A 19,275-nucleotide genomic window follows, 5' to 3' on the forward strand; every position below is an offset into this window, starting at 1 on the left:
CTTCGTTGTGGGTCCTTCCAGTTGTGGCATGTGGGATGCTGCCCCAGCATGGTTTGATGAGCAGTGCCATGTCCACGCCCAGGATTCGAACGAACGAAACACTGGGCTGCCTGCAGCGGAGCGTGTGAACTTAACCACTCGGCCACGGGGCCAGCCCCGAAGCTAGCCAACCTCTTAACTGCTGCACAAACTGGAGTGCATGAACCTCTTAACTGGCTTCTGATTTCTCACAAAGGCACTTGGTCCATGTATTGTTGTTAAGTTGGTGTCTCTGTGGGGAAGAAGGATCTGGGGCTTCCTATTCTACCATCTTGCTGATGTCACTCTGTTATCGCATTGTAAATTACAATGAGATCTGTCAAATACAAGCCCTCTCATACCATTTGCAATCTTTTCATTGTTTAATGATATAATGTAAGGGGCCAGCCCTGGTGGCCTAGTGCTTAAGTTTGGTGTGCCCTGCTTTGGTGGTCCAGGTTTGGTTCCTGGGTGTAGACCTACACCACTCGTGTGTCACTGGCCATACTTTGATGGCAACCCGCATACAAAATAAAGGAAGATTGGCAACAGATGTTAGCTTGGGGTGAATCTTCCTCAGGAAAAAGAAATGCAGTTACTGAAAATTCTGTTGGTGAATGCAGTTTGATATTCCCTGTCAGGTAGTAGAAAGGAGAAGGCAGTTGTTAAAAGTTATCTTTCCTGTGATAAGTAATAGAGTTCATGGTTGGAAGGAAAACGTACTTCAAACATTCAGTTTACAGGTGGAGAAAATGAGTCCCAGGAAATTTAAGTTAGTTTCATGTCATATGTCAGAGTCAAATTTGTAAGATTATAGTACTTCATACCCACAGATGGTTTTCTCTGTTGTTTTATATTCTTACCACCAAACTCTTTCAAGAGGTAGAAATTTAAGTATGAGCTTTTAAGCACCTACCCATTGGACTTCTGAAGGATTTGTGGTTCTGAACTTTAACACCATTGCTCTTTTCATTCTTTGGAGAATATGCATTCTTAAGCTTTCTGCTTTAGTAATAAACTTTTATATGAGTGTATACAAATGCAGAATCTCACTCTTTCCCTTCTTCCATATTGCGTGTTAAGTCTTAGTCAGGTTTGAAGTGATGACAACTTTATCTTGATCTTTTTAAACTCTTGTTGGCTCACTTGAGATCACATACTGAAAGGATGATTGGGAAAGAAGTGAGGACTTTAGAGTTTACATCCATAGTTCTAGGATTAATGGAGATGGGGTTAGCTGTAAACCCTATAATCAAATGTGAGAACCAAGTTAACTGGCCAAATAGAACCCTAACGGAGCTGAAAGGGGACCCATAATAGTGGCTTCATCATCTCAATGCTGCAGTACTAAGTTATGTCAAACATTTTTGCATGGACTTAGGTTCTTGGCACAACTATATTAACTAAATTTGCTGATTCCATGTACCTCTAACCCAAATCCCTTCGTTTATCCCCCAAAACTTAGTATTCTCCAAGCTAGAGAAAAGCATTTTAAAACAAATCTCTGTTGATAAGCCTCAAAGACAAAGTATTTACATTTTAAGAAGATCCTGGAAAGATTTTATTTTGAGGAAGATTAGCCCTGAGCTAAAATGTGATGCCAATCCTCCTCTTTTTGCTGAGGAAGACTGGCCCTGAGCTAACGTCCATGCCCATCTCCTTCTACTTTACATGTGGGGCACCTGCCACAGCATGGCTTGATAGCGGTGCACCCAGGATCAGAACTGGTGAACCCCAGGCCACCAAAGCGGAATGTGCAAACTTAACTTCTGTGCCACCAGGCTGGCCCCTAGATTTTCTTTCTGGAAGATTCGCCTGAACTAACATCTGTTGACAATCTTCCTTTTTTTGTATGTGAGCCTCTGCCACAGCATGGCCACTGACAAACGATTTGTGTAGGTCTGCACCTGGGAACTGAACCTGGGCCACTGAAGTGGAGTGCACTGAACTTAACCACTAGGCCACTGGGGCTGGCCCCTGGAAAGATTTTTTTTTTTTTGCAGTGATGATGATGATGATAAACTTCCACTAAACTCATTGTTCCCCAGAATTGTTTTAAGCCTCATTACCAAAGTTAAATCTCTGGGAGATTGAGGGCAGAACCCTGGGATTTGGCTCTGGTGAGGCTGCAGAATCCTGGATAAGTCACCTCCTCAATCATGTTTTGACTTCCTGTCTGTAAAATGGGAATGGAAATGGTATTACATACTGATTAAATTCTTATTACAGTGCTATTTAATAAATGTCAGCAATACTTTTGTTTGTGGGCAGTACTTAAAGGGCAGTTGGCAATGAAGTGGGGAGCAGTCTACCTAGTGTATCATCTTGCCCAGCGGGACTCTTAGTTCAGGTAAAGGAAGGGGCAATGAGCCGGAGGGGCTAATAGCAGACGAGCCCCCACTCCCTTTCCCCAAAGGCAGGGAAGATTGGAAGGGAGGTGCCCAGCTATTGAAAGAGCCCTTCTGTTTAACCCTCAAGAGCATGAGAGTTGATATTATTTATTCCTCTTTTTTCTATTCATTTGCTGATATTTAATGTTTCTATCAATATAATTAAACTTTTCGTGAAAAAGCAGAAATTCAAGTGACCAGGGTGACTTTTGGATCTAAATATTGTTTAAAAAGGCAGCAAATGCACGACTTTGGCATTCTTTTCTGTGTCTTAACTCCAGGGACCCCAGCAGCTATAGCAAAAAATGTACTGAGCACCTGCTACTTACTTCACAGCAGTGTCACCACCTCCTTCCCAGCTCCCATCGTGAATTAGTTTCATTTATCAGCTCATCTTATACTCAGGCGACTGAGGCACAGAGATTTTAAACAGATTACAGAACTGGTGAGCGGCAGAGTCACTCTGCAGCCAGACAGCATGCTCCACCTCATGTCACCTCACTTGGCACATCTGCTCAATGTTCTTTGGGGTCTCCATTCCTCATCGCTATTGCTACCAGTATGGGGGAAGCTCATTAAGGATTGCCTTCTGTGGATAGCTATAAACACCTGGACCTTTCTCCCACTCCACAGTTTCTGTCCCTGTCAACACTCACCAGTCCCATATCTCATCTATTCTAACCTGCATTTCTGTCATTGTCTATTTCTCTCTGGCTTGTGAATGACTATAAATGGTTTCATTTGCTCTCCCAGTGCCAGTCTCAGCTTTTTGCTCTCCCAGGGATTTAATATGATTTCTGTTGTAACAGATGCCTATTTTCGGGAGTAGTCTTGTCTTGGATGATCTTTTATCAGCTCTTTGCCCACTGGACTACTTGGGTCAGCTCATAGTCATCATCAGCTTCTGGGGAACATTTAAAAATTCTTCTTCTTCATGTTTCAGTTTGTTATCTCATGTGAACAGTTAACATGTAAAATCCAAGTAAATATAATAACTTAAAACCACCATTTTCAGGAACCATAGTTGTGGAACATTCTGTGAGTGCCTTCTGTGTGGCAGGAACTGTGGCAGATGCTGTGGGGAGGGACATAGACCTCATGTAGACCCTCCTTTCCAAGGGCCAGTCCTGATCATCGGGGATGTTAAGGGGTGCTCATGACCTAACAATGGAAAGTGATCTAATAATATGGAGCTTCAGAGAAAGGCTGTACATCTTTTCTTCTCAGTTGCTACATGTAAAATACATTTTCCTAAAAGACTCCAGACACTTATCTAAAATTTGTGTGAGACTATCTTTTGTAAGAGATATTAATCAAATGACTCAAGAACAACCAAAAGACTATTAGTACTAGTCCTGTGGCCTTTGAGGCCTGGGTGTTTTTGTTAATCTGTAGCCTCATTCCTTCACGGGTGGACTCCTGCCCTCTGCCTTCCCTAGAGGATTAATGCAGCCCTAGGGCCCCGTGAATCCACAGTGCACCAAGCATAACTCTTCTGTTTTCTACTGTCTTTTTACTTATCTTCCCTAATTTTTGTAAAGTAAAATATACCATCATAATTCTGTGATTTTAGAGAGAAACTTTTGGGAGTTTTGAGAAGCCAGCTGGGTACAACTTTCCATTCCACCTTGGGAAAGTTAGGAGAAGATCTGGAGTCGGGTCAGCTAGGCTGATTGTTAGGAGAGAAGCTCAGAGTCAACTTTGTTTTGGGGGGCATGCCTTAGTTGATTCACTGAGCGACGTTGGTGCCCACCTCTGGGGGCCAGGGACAAAAAGTAACCACCAAACTTGGTCAGGCAAGAAAATGAAAAATACTTGTTGAGGTTTAAATACCACCAAATTGGGAAACAGTAAACTGGTGGCAGGTAACACAGAAATGTTTTTATTGCCTGTTTTATTCAGGGTTCGCATTTTAGGCATGTGCCAGGAAGTAAACATTTATGACACTTAAGTGAGGCCCCTTAACAGATAACTTCTTGGGCATTTTAGAAATAAAAATTGATTTATTTTATTTTCACAAGAGAGGCTGAAGTTTGTTTAACAGGAACCTTGAACTATATATTAAATGTGGTTTTGGATGTCAAGGTCCAAAGAGATTGACATCAGGAACTTTCTTTCATTAAAATATAATTTATTTACTTTTTCTCATGACAGTATTCTTTTTGTGTCTAGAATAAACCAGACAAAGAATCTGTTCACCTCCAGGCTTTAAATAGCATTTTGGAGTTCAAAGTTCAGCCATGTGCCTCTAGATCCATCAGTGAACAGACCCACCCTGGCCCTACATCCTTACCCCAACAAGGCCACTCTGAAGGGTGCCATCACTTGTCTGTATGTCTGGGTCAATTCCCCAGCTTATGACTCATAGTTCAAATAGTCCTCGGATCTTGTTCTAGGATGAGGAAGCCCATGGCAGGCTGGAGAAAAATAACCAAACAGGTATTTGCATTGGTTTTGTGACAGAGGCAAGTAGAAAGTGCTGTTTATATAACTCCCCTTAGAGCCACCTCAGTCTTTCAAGGGAACAATTGTGGTTGATGCTTATCAAGGCTTACCTAGTGCGTCTTTGCAGTGTTCATTTATGCTGCACAATTTATGAGTTTATGACTCTTCTCAAATATACTGATTGTGAATTTTTAGGAAATAATGAGATCCAAACAGATAAGGTAGAATTCAAAGGAAAATTGAAATGTGAATCCATTTTTGAACTAAGCATATGGGAGTCAATTCCATCAGCTCTATTTTACATTCTTTTTCGATAGAATCTGCCCCCTTTCACTCAGTAAATTACCATCCCCTCTCTCCCTATTCCTGGCTTTTCCATCTCTGTGTAACTCCTCGTCCTTCTCCCAACTACCCAAAGCTTAATGGTTTCTTTTTTTTATTGTGGTGAATATGCATGACATAAAATTCACTATTTTAGCCATTTTTTTTTTTAAGATTTAAAAAATTTTTTTTCCCCGGGTACATAGTTGTATATTCTTCGTTGAGGATCGTTCTAGTTGTGGCATGTGGGACACTGCCCCAGCGTGGCTTGATGAGCAGTGCCGCGTCTGCTCCCAGGACTCGAACCAACGAAACACTCGGCCGCCTGCAGCAGAGTGTGCGAACTTACCCATGTGTCCACAGGGCCAACCCCTATTTTAGCCATTTTTAAGTGTACAGTTCAGTGGTACATTCACGTTCTTGTGCAACCATGAGCACATCCATCTCTAGAACTCTTTTCATCTTGCAGAGTTGCAACTCTGTACCCATTAAACAACTTCCCTTTCTCCCCTCTTCCCAGCCCCTGGCACCCACCATTCTTTCTGTCCCTATGAATTTGACAACTCTAGGTACCTCATAGAAATGGGATCATACAGTATCTGTCTTTTTGTGACTGGCTTATTTCACTTAGCCTGATGTCCTCAAGGTTCATCCATGTTGTAATATGAGTCAGTTATTGTATATACAAATACATACATATATGTATCTTTTAAATTTTTTATATATTATGATGTTTTTTATATTTTAAAAATTCTTTCTGGCTGGAGAGAGACTGCCCTTCCCAGAGCTAGCCAATTCTTAGAGATAGCAAAGGGTCCATCCAGGAGAATGCCTTTGACATGCAAACCAACCAATCCAAAACCATACCTCCTCTATCTGCCCCATGCACCCCAGAAGGCAGTATTCTTATGCCTTAATCATCACAGGGCCAGGTACCAGGCCACTAGAGACCAACCCAATAGCCCAAAGCCCATGGAACTATTCAAACTAGCCAGTCCTAGCTGTTTACCCTGCCCTGCTGTGCCTTTCCCTCGGAAACCCCAATTAAGATCATGGCCTAAGCACTGCCCAGCCCCCTTGCCCTGTCTTCTGACTCCTGACCACCCTGGTGTCTTGCCCATGTGGCCCTTCAAGGCAGCCAAACCTCTTGTCTCTGGGACCTGTGAGTATAATAAACTTTGTTTTCCTGAGCCTCTCGTCTTGTGGCTGTACCTGACTGACCATCATGTAAAAGAATATGAATCACTCAGAATTTACTTCCTTTGTAGGTCTGAATAATATACCATGTGTAATACTACATTAGTTTATCCACTTATTTTTCCGTGAGCACTTGGGTTTCTTCCACCTTTCAGCTGTTATGAAAAATGCTGCTATGAATATGGGTGTACAAGTATATGTTTGGATCCCTGCTTTTAATTCTTTTGGGTATATCCCCGTAAGTAGAATTGCTGGATCATATGGTAATTCTATGTTTAATTTTTGGAGGAATCGCCATATTGTTTTCCATAGTGGCTGCCTCATTTTATGTTCCCACCAACAATGCCCAAATGTTCCAGTTTCTTCACATCTTGGCCAACACGTGTTATTTTTTAAATAGTAGCCATCATAATGCGTGTGAAGTGGTATTTCATTGTGCTTTTGATTTGCGTTTCCCTAAAGGCTAATGATGTTGAGCATCTTTTCATGTGCTTATTGGTCATATGTATATCTTCTTGGGAGAAATGTCTCAGTCCTTTGCCCATTTTTAAATCAGGTTGTTTGCTTATTTGTTTTGTTTTTTGAGGGAAATTAACCTTGAGCTAACATCTGCCGCCAATCCTCCTCTTTTTGCTGAGGAAGCTTGGCCCTGAGCTAACATCTGTGCCCATCTTCCTCTACTTTATATGTGGGACGCTTGCCACAGCATGGCTTAATAAGCAGTGTGTAGGTCAGTGCCGAGGATCAGAACCAGTGAACCCTGGGCCACCAAAGTGGAGTGCATGAACTTAACCACTACTCCACCTGGCTGGCCCTTTGTTTTCTTATTTGTTGTTGAGTTGTAGAAGTTTTTTTTTTATATTCTGGATGCTAACCACTTATCAGATATATGATTTGCAAATGTTTTCTCTCATTCTGTGGATTGCCTTTCGACTTTGATGCACAGAAGTTATAATTTTGATGTAGTCCAATTTATTTAATTTTTTCTTTTGTCCCCTGTGCTTTTGATGCCATATCCAAGAAATTATTGCCAAATCCAATGTCATGAAGCTTTCCCCCTACGTGTTTTTCTCAGAGTTTTATATTTTTAGTTTTTATGTTTAGATTTGATCCATTTTGAGTGAATTTTATATATGATATAAGGTAATGGTCCAACTTCATTCTCTTGCATGTGAATATCCAGTTTTCCCAGCACCATTTGTTGAAAAGACCATCCTTTTCCCCATCGAGTGGTCTTGGCACCCTTGTCAAAGATTATCTGTCAGGGCTTAATCTCGAGTCTTTGAGTTATAAAACTTGAGCCACTTGTGCCGCTCTTAGAGGCGCTTTCCTAAATATGCCTTTACTTTAGCATGAGGCTGCTGAAAAGAGGGTTTGCTTAAAACGGTTGATTTCCCCCAGGTTTTGTGCACGTGTGTGTGCATATGTATGTGCATGTTTATTCCAAACTCTTTTCTCCTAAAACCTTTATTGCACTGTTGCACTTAATACTCATTTGCACTTCCCACTTGAAGTTGTTAAGCCTTTATGTCTGTATGTCCTTATATTTAATGAGATTAAAAGCTCTGGAAGCTTAATAAATACCATAAAACAACCAGAAAAGTCTCTTGCAAAAAGTAGGTCCTCAATTGACTGACTTAAGACAGGTTATGCAGTGTTTGGAGACAGAAGACCTGCTGAATTCAGTTAGGTTGAAGAAAGATGCTACTTACTATTCATAATAGTTAGCAAATCTCAGTCTAAAATGAAGAACAGTCCATTTATGAAATTTTAGCACTATATACATAGTATACAAAATTCGGTTGGCGTGTTTTCCAAAATGCCCACAGCTCTTGGAAGCTAACATGACTTGGTTGTACTGACAGATGTTACAGTTGTTGGTTCAAATTCATAATCATTGTTTTTATTTTATGGAGGTCTGGAAATCATGGCTCAGGCTAAAGACTGCTGGATGTACAGTCTAACAAGGGACTGTGAGCTCAGAAGTGCCACTTGTAGTTCCAAAAGTAGAGTGCAGAAGTCCATCTTTGAATGATTAGTTATTTAGTGAAATTGAAGGAAGCTTATTGAAATAATTGCAGATACAAACACTCTTGTTTCCGTGGAAACAATCCATTTCATGTGCAAAGGTTCAGGAGTGTTGTTCATGTTCCCCCGGGCAGAAATATTATGAAATTGGTGCTGTCCTCCCTTTCATCAGTTGTTGAGTGCTGAGGAAAGGAAACCTTTTCTGCTCATAGGACATGGGCCCCTGACTCAGAGGTTGGTCATTTCAACATCCTCGTTACTGGTCTCTCAAATTCTATTGCTGCCGAGGAAAGAGAAATTAGTTTTCTTTAAGGTGAAATGAGCCAGTTTTACCTCTGATGCACAATGTTAGATATTTCAATTTCTAATTATATAAATTTTATGCCATAATAGTTGAAACTGTAATTCCTTGACATACTAAAGTGTTACTCTTTTTTGGATTACTTGATTTTAAGTCTGTGATAAATGTGTGTTATGTGTCTTTAAGTCTTAATAATAACAATATACAATGTTTTTCATTCCCCTTTGGTGTTTGTACTACTCTCTAGATCTTTACTTTGAGTTGCTCTGCTTTGGGATGGTAGCTAGGCAGCCGTGTGATGGATAGATAATCTGAGGGCATCCCTGATATTGCCGATAACTTGGGTTTGGCTTCACAGCAAAACTGTAACATTAAATTACTTATGCAGTGTCTTATATTTTATCTTTTTGTATTTTTTTTGCCGTGTAATCAGCATAATTCATATTACAGAATATCTTTATAGTCGTCTATCACTGGCAACTTGCAGCATAGAAATATCTTGTTTTCCTGGAACTTATTAAATACAAATAGAAATCTCTCATCCCTTGACAATTTTAAGAAGAGAGAGACAGGCAGGGTCTGAATTGTAACTACAAGGCAAGTCCCAAAGAAAAATCCACCCCTTTCCAACATACTCTTGAGGTGTTAGTGCCTGAGTCAAAGGCAGTTGAATAGTGCTCTCCTTGGTGTCTCTGGCACAAAGTATTGACACACATGTGTTTTTCTCCACAGTAAAACCAACCGTAATTGATGTTGACATCTATGTTAACAGCATTGGTCCTGTGTCCTCAATAAACATGGTAAGAAGCTATTTTCTTTTCTGATCCGATGGACTTTGTATCAGTTCTTTCTTACATTCTCATTGTAGATTTCTGTTTGAGATTTATCATACAGATTTAAAACTCACAATTGACTTCTTAAATCTGTGGCATTTACTGGTAGTTTAAATATTGAAAACGGTAAAAGTCAAGAGGGTGAACCTGTGACGCTAGCATTGAGGCATTGCTCTCATGATTAAGAATCATCTCACCACCCATCGCCACACACATGTAGATTTTCAGATGGTATTATTTGTAATTATGCATTATTGGTTACATCTGACCTCATTAATCCTTGGGAAGAATGTAAATGACAGCTTTTTGACTTTTAGTTCATTTTTTCAAGATCCAAGGGACCTGACTTTTAGTGTTTCTCAGGAAAGGATCTGAGATTACCTAGTTTATACTTTGGTCTTCAATTTGAACTCTGAGGATAAATAAACTGCCTTTTTTGTTGTCCACAGGAGAAAGTATGGGGCCAAATATGTGATTTCCCCAGTAGGGTATTTCCACAGACTTATAAGCAAAATGAGCTCCTAAAGTAACTGTTTCCATGTAGAAGGAGGCCTTTGCTGGTTTTTAGTTTGAGCCATTAGGAAAGTGCTGGAGTGTTGGAGGACATTAGTGTAGATGTGTCCATGGGCCATGGTGGGCCTCCAAGAGGGCAGTGTACAGGGTTCCAGGAGCAGCACGTGCCTTTGCAGACCCAGTGGTATCAGGAAGTCCTGTGGCTGGGGCCTTCTCTGTGCTCATGGCTGCATGTTTGCTCCTGGATTTGGGGGCCATGTGATGCTGAGGGTGGGGAATTGCCAAAATGCTGACTTAGATGCCTTTCTTTCATTGCAGTGTTCTGTGGATGGAAATAATCCCTCCAAAATTAGTAGCAAAATCATTTCTTTTCATTGCCAGATTTTAAAATTGTTCATCTTTTCTTTGATGATATAAAGTGTTCATCTTTTCTCTGATGATATAAAGTTTCCATGAGGGGTAAAATTATATTTATGGGTGACTCAAAAAAATCGCTCAGGTCCTCCATGAACTGAATGAAGATGGGGCACTAACAAAGAGGTGAAATGGATCAAAGAGAATTCCCTTCATATGACCTATGGGCTGCAGGTAGTAAAATGTAAATTGTAAATACAGAGTTCCCTTTCCCTGATAAATAGTGATTCAGCTGACCACATAGAGACAGTCATCACTTCTTAATTTATTTGTTTCTTATTCTGGAGTTTTATTTTCTTACATTTGTTCCACAACACGTTATTCAGCACCTTTATGTCTAACGCTAATTTAAGTCTAACACTAAAAAAAAGAACTGCCTGCATAGATATATAGTTACAAAATTATTTTAGGAGCAGATGCTTACATTCGTGTATCTGGGGATTTTCATGAATTCCTATAACTTTGAGATCTACTTTGTGCCCAGTACTAAGCTTTGCTATTGGAACTAATGGAAATTTCTGGTGGAAATCATAGACTGCAGAGAAGGAGACTAAGTAAGTGACAGTCATCCACAGGTGATAGGTACTGCTGATGGCAGGCACTCTCCACAGGCAAGTTGGCAGCAATTGGAATAGACTTCTCTGATGAGGTCATCTCAATCTGAAACTTGACTTATAGGAAGGAGTTTGCCAGGTGGAACAATGTAGGAAGATCCTCTATAAAAGGCAGGATGACAGGGTATGTGGCTTGACTAGGGGGTGAGGACTGAGGTGATGTTCAAATGCCAAGGGGGTGAGTGCAGCTGGGCAGCACCCTGGACCTGCCAGGGACTGAGAACTTGAAGCCTCGCTGAATAGTCAGACGTCATCCTTAGATTTAGCTGATCCCAGCACTTGGGAAGTGTGCAGACCCATCTCCATCTGAGATATGTGCAGGTCGAATTTCTTGAGATTAGTTCAAGTTCAGCAAGATCTCCAGTCAGATCCCCTTTTTCCCTTATGACACAGAGCTGATGTTGTGATTTAAAATCGTTAGTTCTGACCCCTCCATTAACAGGTAAGGAATGATTGTAATCAAAATGGTCTGAGGCATTGTAAGACCTCCATCACCTGAGAAACATGCGTGAGCATCGGTGTTGTGTATGTCCTCAGGAAGTTTCAACAAGTTATCAAGTGTTAGATTTTTAGTAACTGGGACTGAGGAGAATAATTGCCTTGAATATCTTGAAAATTCATTTGATTCAAATTTTTTTCTTCTTAAGAGATATCTCTGTTGTAGTGAGAGGGTGGACCAATAAATGTTGGTTGCCTTTTATTTTGTGAAACTGAAGCCAGTATGCAGGCAACAGTGGGCAAGCTGAATGAGAGGAGATGCTTTACTCTGGAAATAGTGACATATTGATAGTCAGGTCTCAGCAGAGCTTCAGTTGTCTAGGCTGTTCCCGTGTCTAATTCCATGAGGAAGAGAAAATGTGCTGCTAACTTACCTGAGCTAAGCGAAGCATAGGGGCAGGCAAGGGTTTGTTTAAAAAAATTTGTCTAGGGGCCGGCTCCGTGGCCCAGTGGTTAAGTTCACGTGCTCCACTGCGGCGGCCCAGGGTTCGGATCCTGGGCACGGACATGGCACTGCTCGTCAGGCCACGCTGAGGTGGCGTCCCACATCCCACAACTAGAAGGGCCTGCAATTAAGATATACAACTATGTACTGGGGGGTTTGGGGAGATAAAGCAGAAAAAAAAAAAGATTGGCAACAGTTGTTAGCTCATGTGCCAATCTTAAAAAAAAAAAATGCGTCTAGATCTAGATGCACACACACACATATCTAAATGTTTAGCTGCTGTGTATGTTCTATGAGGGGTGGATTTCTCTATTTCTGTCTCTGTTCGTTCAGTAAACATTTGTCATATGACCATTGTATGTCATGCCCTGTGCTGGATGTGGGTAAGACAAAGATGAATCAAGTCTCACTTCTTGTTCTAGGAGAGCAACTCCAAACTCATAAACAAATCATTGTGGTACACAGGAGGCAGAGCAGAGATGGATCCCTTGCCAGGGAACCCAGAGGAGGGAATAGCCAACAGCCCTGAGGGAGGTTTTGAAGGCATCACGAGGCAGACACTTCCAAGCTGTTGCTTTTTTTTTTTAATTTAAATTTTTATTTTTTAAAGACTATTTTTTCAGAGCAGTTTTAGACTCACGGCAAAACTGAGAGGAAGGTAGAGAGATTTCCCATATACCCTCTGTTCCCATGCATGTATAATCCCCCCATGATGAACTTCTCCCACCTGAGTGGTAGGTTTGTTACAACTGATGAAGCTACATTGACACATTGTCACCCCAAATCCATGGTTTACAGTAGGGTTCACGCTGGTATTGTACATGTATGGGTTTGAACAAATATGTAATGACATATGTACACCATCATAGTATCATACAAAGCAGTTTCATTGCCCTAAAAGTTTTCTGTGCAGAGCTGCTTCTTGAGGGATGAGTATTTCTAACCTTTGTGCTCTGAACACTTTTCTTGGAAGTCAAAATGATAAAGGATTTATTCTGCCGTTGCTGAATCCATCACACATACCCAGTATATCTATGAAACCAAACTACACAGTTTCAAAAGAATTTAACGTGCTTCAGAGTGAACCTCATGAGAAATAAAAGCAATTTCAAAGTAGAGAAAAGACTATGTGAGCGGATATTGGGAGTTGAGTTGGCAATAATAATAAAAAGAGATGAATATGAAAGAGACTAAAATAATCAAATTAAAGAATCTATTATGGAGAAAAGGCACAATTTAGAGAGATGTACAGGATTTAAGGTTATAAATTGTTATTGAGATTTTGATTATAAAGCTAAAGCCTGATCAAATTATCACTTTTTCCCAAATATTCATTTAAGGATCACTGAAAGAGAGAAAACAACAATTTCTTCTTTATCCTCCTCTCCTCCTCTCCATTTCTCTGCTTCTTTTATTGATATTATTAATATTGAAGATTCAGTTTCAGACATTTTCCCTGTTAAATAAAAATGAAGTTGCATTTCAATCTATTGTTTCATAGATTGATTTTCATTGTCTTGTTTATACTGGGGTTGTTTATGCTTTTTCTAGTTATTGAGGAGATTAGAATTGGTTTAGCTGGGTCTAAGAGAACGTTCTTCTACGAAGATTTTACCACCTTCTCTGTCTTTGTCATTACAGCATATCTAAACATGAACAGGTTCTTCACAGAAATTGCTCATGGTTTGTTCCAGGACCATGGAAGCTCTGTACAGGGGAGCTTGTAAGTTTACTTCTGAGACTATTCGCTTTAAACAACCATTTAGGAAATGAACAAAGAGAACTAGTGCTTTTCTACCTATTCTGTGCTACTGATCTCATCTCATTTGATCTTCACAAGATCCCAGTGGAGAATATATTGCCCCTTTCCACTTATTTCTGATGAGTAAGCTGAAGCTCATGAAGATGGAGACCCCAGAGCAATGATTCTTGCTATGACTCCCTGTGTTTCTGCAATGAGTAAGGAAAGGCAGCAGCAGCACCTAGAGAGTGACAGCTTTAACATGGAACTTGAGAAGAGAAGAGCTCAGGGGGAGTCTAGTGTTAGGGTTGCTTTCCTTTTAAAAAAATAAATTAGTAGACTTTATTTTTTAGAGCAATTAAAATGTTTTTCCAGTTTTATTAAGATATAATTGACATACAACCTGTAGGTTTAAGGTGTACAGTGTGATGATTAGATATACATGTATATTGTGAAATGATTACCACAATAACGTTAGTTAACATGTCCATCACCTCACATAGTTACCTTTTTGTGTGTGTGGTGAAAACTTTTAAAGTTTACTCTCTTAGCAACTTTACAGGATTGTTAACCATAGTCTTCATGCTGTATGTTACACCCTCAAAACTCATTCATCTCATAACTGGAAATTTGTACCTTTTGACCACCTTCACCCATCCCCTTCCCACCCCACCCCTGGCAACTACCAATCCACTCTGTTTCTGTGATTTCAGTTCTTTTAGATTCCACTTATAAATGAAATCATACAGTATTATTTGTCTTTCTCTCTCTGACTTATTTCAAGTAGCATAATTTTAAGTTATAGAAAAATTGGGGAGAAATAACAGATGGTTCCCATATACCTCTACACACACACACACACACACACCCATTTCTCCTATTAACATCTTGCGTTGTGGTACGTATGTTACATTTGATGAATGAGTATTGATATATTATTATTAACTGAAGACCATAATTTACATTAGGGTTCATTTTTGGTGCTGTACATTTTGTGGGTTTTGACAAATGTATAATGATATGTATCCGTCATTTTAGTATCATACTGAATGTTTTCACTGCCCTGAAAATCCTCTGTGTTCCACCCATTCATCCCTCCTCTCTAAGCCCTCGCTATCACTGATCTTTTTACTATCTCCAGAGTTTTGCCTTTTCCAGAAAGTCATACATTTGGAACTCTATATTATGTAGGCTTCTCAGACTGGCTTCTTTCTTTTCCTTTGATTTTACGAAAAGTGGTACTAAGTCATCTGAGGAAATCCAAAACATGTAGTGATTGAGGCAACATGATGTTACTGCAATAGCTGGCTGATACTCTGTGTTACCCAGAAATTAAGGGGCAGCTGTGTAGGTCATGGGGACAGGTTAAACATTATCAGAATGGTCCATTGAATGATACGTAACCTAAGAATATAAAGCTTGTGGGATGATCTGCAGCTAGAAGTGGCATTGGGGAAGCTTTTGGTGACACCTGTGAACCTCATCCCTGCTCCTCTCACTTTTGGCTGCAGTTTTAAGAGGTAAAGTCAGGCAACCCTGTCAAATCACAGAAGGCCAGGGGAAGGAAAGTAAATTCCATTCCAAAAAGGTCTATTATTACTAGAAGATGTCCATTGCTTTGTAAAACTTTTCTGAAGGCATCTAAGCTCAGGCAAGTCAGAAAGAAGAGAAGGCTGCACGCCATGGTGCTAGCTTGTTTTGGTTTTCTTTACATTTGTCCTGCTAAAGGGTCATAGCAGCTTTCACATCTGTAGTTCGATACCATTCATCAGCTTTTGAAAAATGTTGGCCATTATTTCTTAAAGTATTGCTTTTGCACCATTCTCTCTCTTTTTACTTTCTAGGACTCCAATCACACGAATGTTAAACATTTCTCCCATGTCCCATTTGTCTCTACTGCTTGGGGTCTTCTTTCCATCCCTTTGCTGTCCGTGCTTCACTCAGTGCAAAACCTTCCAACCTACCTTTTAGCAAACTAAGTCACTCCTCGTCTGTGTCCAGTTACACGTTAGAGCCATCTGTTGAGTTCTTAATTTCAATTACTGTATTTTTCATTTCTAAAATTTTAGTCTGATTGTTTCTAATAGCTGTCAGTTCTCTGGTGAATTCTCCATCTTGCAATCTATTTTTCTTGAACACATCAATCATTAAATTCACGGCTGATAGCTGCAGTATCTGGGCCATCTGTGGTACCATTTCTATTGTCTGCTTTATTGCTTGGCCCCATTTTTGGATATGCCTGGTAATTTTGATTGTCTGTAAAAACTGATAGAAGCTTCAGTGGATGTTCCCTTTTGTGTCTGGAGGTCAGAGCAGGGGTGGGGCTGGTCTCCAGTTTTGCTGAGGCTCATTTGGGCTCTGGGCCCCCCTCTTCTTGGGGACGGCTCCCCAGGAATCTCAACGGAGGGCCTGGAATGCTTCCACTCCAAGAGTCCTGAACTCTAATTTTTGTATTTCTGGCACCATGAAATGGCTGAAAATTCTGCTCTTTTTAAACTGTTTCTTTAACTGCTTTTAACCTCTTCTCTATGCAGTTTAGTCAGTAAAGGCATTGAGGGAAAACCGCTGTTGTTTGGCTCACTTCCCCATCATTTGTATTCTCTGAAGCCTTGGCCTCTCCTATTTAATAGAACTCCTTGGCTGCCCCAAACTCCAGTTTTAGCCTCAAGATGCCCTCCCACCAGCTTCTCCATATCCTGTACCTACCCCACCAGCAGATAAGTTCTGGGGAGAAAGCTGTATGTGGGAAATGTGGGCTACCATGGGGACCCTGCCTTGTAAGTATTCAGACTCTTCAAATAGATATTTTAAATGTATATTTTATCTAGCTTTTCTATTTGTTCTTAGTGGGAGTGTTGGTCTACGATAAGCTATCTCATCATAGCCATGTACCTTTGGTTTGAAATGTTACATTTAGATGGAATAAGGTTTGATTACCAATAGTCAGCAAGGAGTTATTTGGGGCCAAGAGTAAAGCCCTATGAAACTTTACTGAATTTCTTTCTTGCTTCAGTAACCTTCCCAAATGCCTTGGATTAGCAAAGAGGAGAGAATTTTCTAGAGTCCAGTGTGTCCAGTTTTTCCCTATAAATAATAGTTCTTTGAGGCAACCTAAAGGAAGTAATTATGTATTTATTCCAGCAAGATTAGCTTTAGAGGAACAGAGCACTTGTCCGTTATCAGTTGTTTAAAAGGATGATCTTGTATGTAGTTTTAATATTCCTTTAAGAAATGGAAAATAATACTTTTACACATAAAGCTTTTGTGTTCAAGATTTAATTCACCACTAGACAGAAAACTTGCTCCAAGATAACAGCAGTGGAAATAATAATAATAACATCTAAAATATGCATATTGAAGAAATCAATAGAATACACACCGGAAGAGCCACATAGTGTAAATGGGAATGCTTTCTGGAACTTAAAAAAAAAATCTCCAAGGATGAGAAAGAAGACATTTAAAGGCTTTTAATGTCTTTAAACCTGAGATCCAGAGGACGTCAGTCTGTAGCAGATGCCCGTTTGACTAGGAGTCCTTGAGGCCAACAGCCACATCTCTTACTGATACCCCTAGGATTCAGTCCAGAGGCCCTGATAAATGTTTGTCGAGTGAATGAATAAAAACCATCTTCACCCTCTGCCTCTCCTCATTCATATCCATTAGTGTATCTTTGTGTATGAACACACACAGTTCCTGCATACCCTACACTTTGCTATGTCTTCAGGACCCAATTTCATTAGTTAGTAGATTCACTTCTCCTGCTCTAATAATATTAACACTCACTCACTCAGTGCTTCCACTCTTTCAAAAATTTAATTCTGACAGTAAACTTATGAGGTTGTTGATATCACCACCCAAGCTTATGGCTAATGGAGCCAAGGCTTCAGGCCCTCATGTTGTCTGGAAGGTGGCAGAACACCATTCACGCTCTAAAGTGAAAGGAAATTAGTGGGAGCTGTGCTAACAGACACATCTTAAATGTAAAAACAATACATTTTAAACTTACACTGGATGTCATCTTTTCTTTTCGCCTAGTGTCTTGGAACTTTTTGCCTTTTACATAAAATGTCATTAGAGATGCTGCCTGCTAGGCTGGGGCATTAATGCCCATTGTGGGAATGGATATGAACTTTTCAGCTGTTTAAGAACACTGAGATATCTGAAATAATAATAAAACATCTGTCCTTTGTGAGCAGTGGTCTTTTCTTGCACACTAACTCCTTCAAATGTATGCATAGCTCCTTGGTTTTCTTTTTATCTTGAACTTTTCCATTTCTGAGGGATATTTCACCATTGATATCCCTTATTCTTCACAATATGGGCTACATTATGTACCTCTGAAAAGAGCACCTTCTTTATATTGTATGTTTTTTCTGAACTGGAGGGCCATTGGATTGGGATTTCCTATTAGAGGGTCGAAGAAGCTCTCCCATTTCACCTTGATGAGGTTCTCACAAGGCTTCACATAGGTCCAGCTTGCGTAGAGACAGGAAACCACATGTAGTTTGCTACAGCTGGGGTGTGCATCTCTGGATTAGAGCATGGAAGGACAGGTATGCCATGCTGAGGTGTTGCCACAGGTGGTGGGGTAGCATTATAGGATCCTAAGGTGGTTGGTCACACATATCTTTCAGAGAAATCCCTCTTGTAGCATTGTGTGGGAAGACGGTAGGGGCTGGCAAGACTGAGTTAGGGAGGTGCGTTAGGATTGTCATGGAAATTTAGTGTGAGAAATGGTGAATCATGAACCTGAGTAGTGGCAGTGGACTGTAGAAGAGGGTGTGGATTTGAGAAATGTAACTTCCAAGACATGATGATTGACTGCATGTAGGCATTAAGGAATGGGAGAAGTCAAGGGTGACCCACAGAGTTTGTTAATCCAATAAATACGACTGAGCACCTGCTGTGTGCTAGATGCTGAGGCAGGTAATGGGAACACAGTGGTGAATAAAATGGATAAGCCCACAGTGTGTATGTGGCTTCACTTCTTGTGGCATAAAAGATTGAACAAACACAAACACCATTGTTTCAATTTGTGGACAGATCCATGAAGAAATTAAACACATAGATGAGACCACACAGTCAAGCTTTCCCTGTGCGAGAGTGGAAGGAGCTTAGATACGAGAGCTCATAGATATCAGATCATAACAGGGCCTTGTAGAACAAGGCGAGGTGTTTGGATTTTATTCTAGGTTCGAGAGGAAACCTACAAAAGGTACTAAACAGGTAAATTATGTAATGTCATTTATCTTTCAAAAATAATTCTCTATCTTGATTATGCAAAGGATTGAAAGGCCAGCCTTATCCCACCCAGCTCCCTGGAGGCAGCAGACAGCATCTACAAGTCCTGTTGTGTGGCCTGTCATGGGTTGAATTGTGTCCCACCCATTCCCTCCAAATCACATGTTGAAATCCTTTCCCTAGTACATTAGAATGAAACCCTATTTGGAAACAGAGTCATTGCAGGTGTAATTAGTTAAGATGAGGTCCTACTGGAGTGGGGTGGGCCCTAATCCA

General features: G+C 40.4%; 1 protein-coding gene across 1 annotated transcript in view; it reads left to right on the forward strand.

Moving 5' to 3' along the window:
- The window catches only part of GABRG3 (gamma-aminobutyric acid type A receptor subunit gamma3), a 591,608-nt gene that overhangs the window by 25,354 nt on the left and 546,979 nt on the right, over positions 1-19,275 (forward strand). The window contains exon 3 of the mRNA XM_044763427.2: positions 9,433-9,500. Within this exon, the coding sequence (XP_044619362.1) occupies positions 9,433-9,500 (68 nt within the window). The remainder of the gene's footprint in view (positions 1-9,432; positions 9,501-19,275) is intronic.

The sequence above is a fragment of the Equus asinus genome, chromosome 2 (genome assembly GCF_041296235.1).
Source record: "Equus asinus isolate D_3611 breed Donkey chromosome 2, EquAss-T2T_v2, whole genome shotgun sequence".
In the NCBI taxonomy this organism is placed as follows: Eukaryota; Metazoa; Chordata; class Mammalia; order Perissodactyla; family Equidae; genus Equus; species Equus asinus.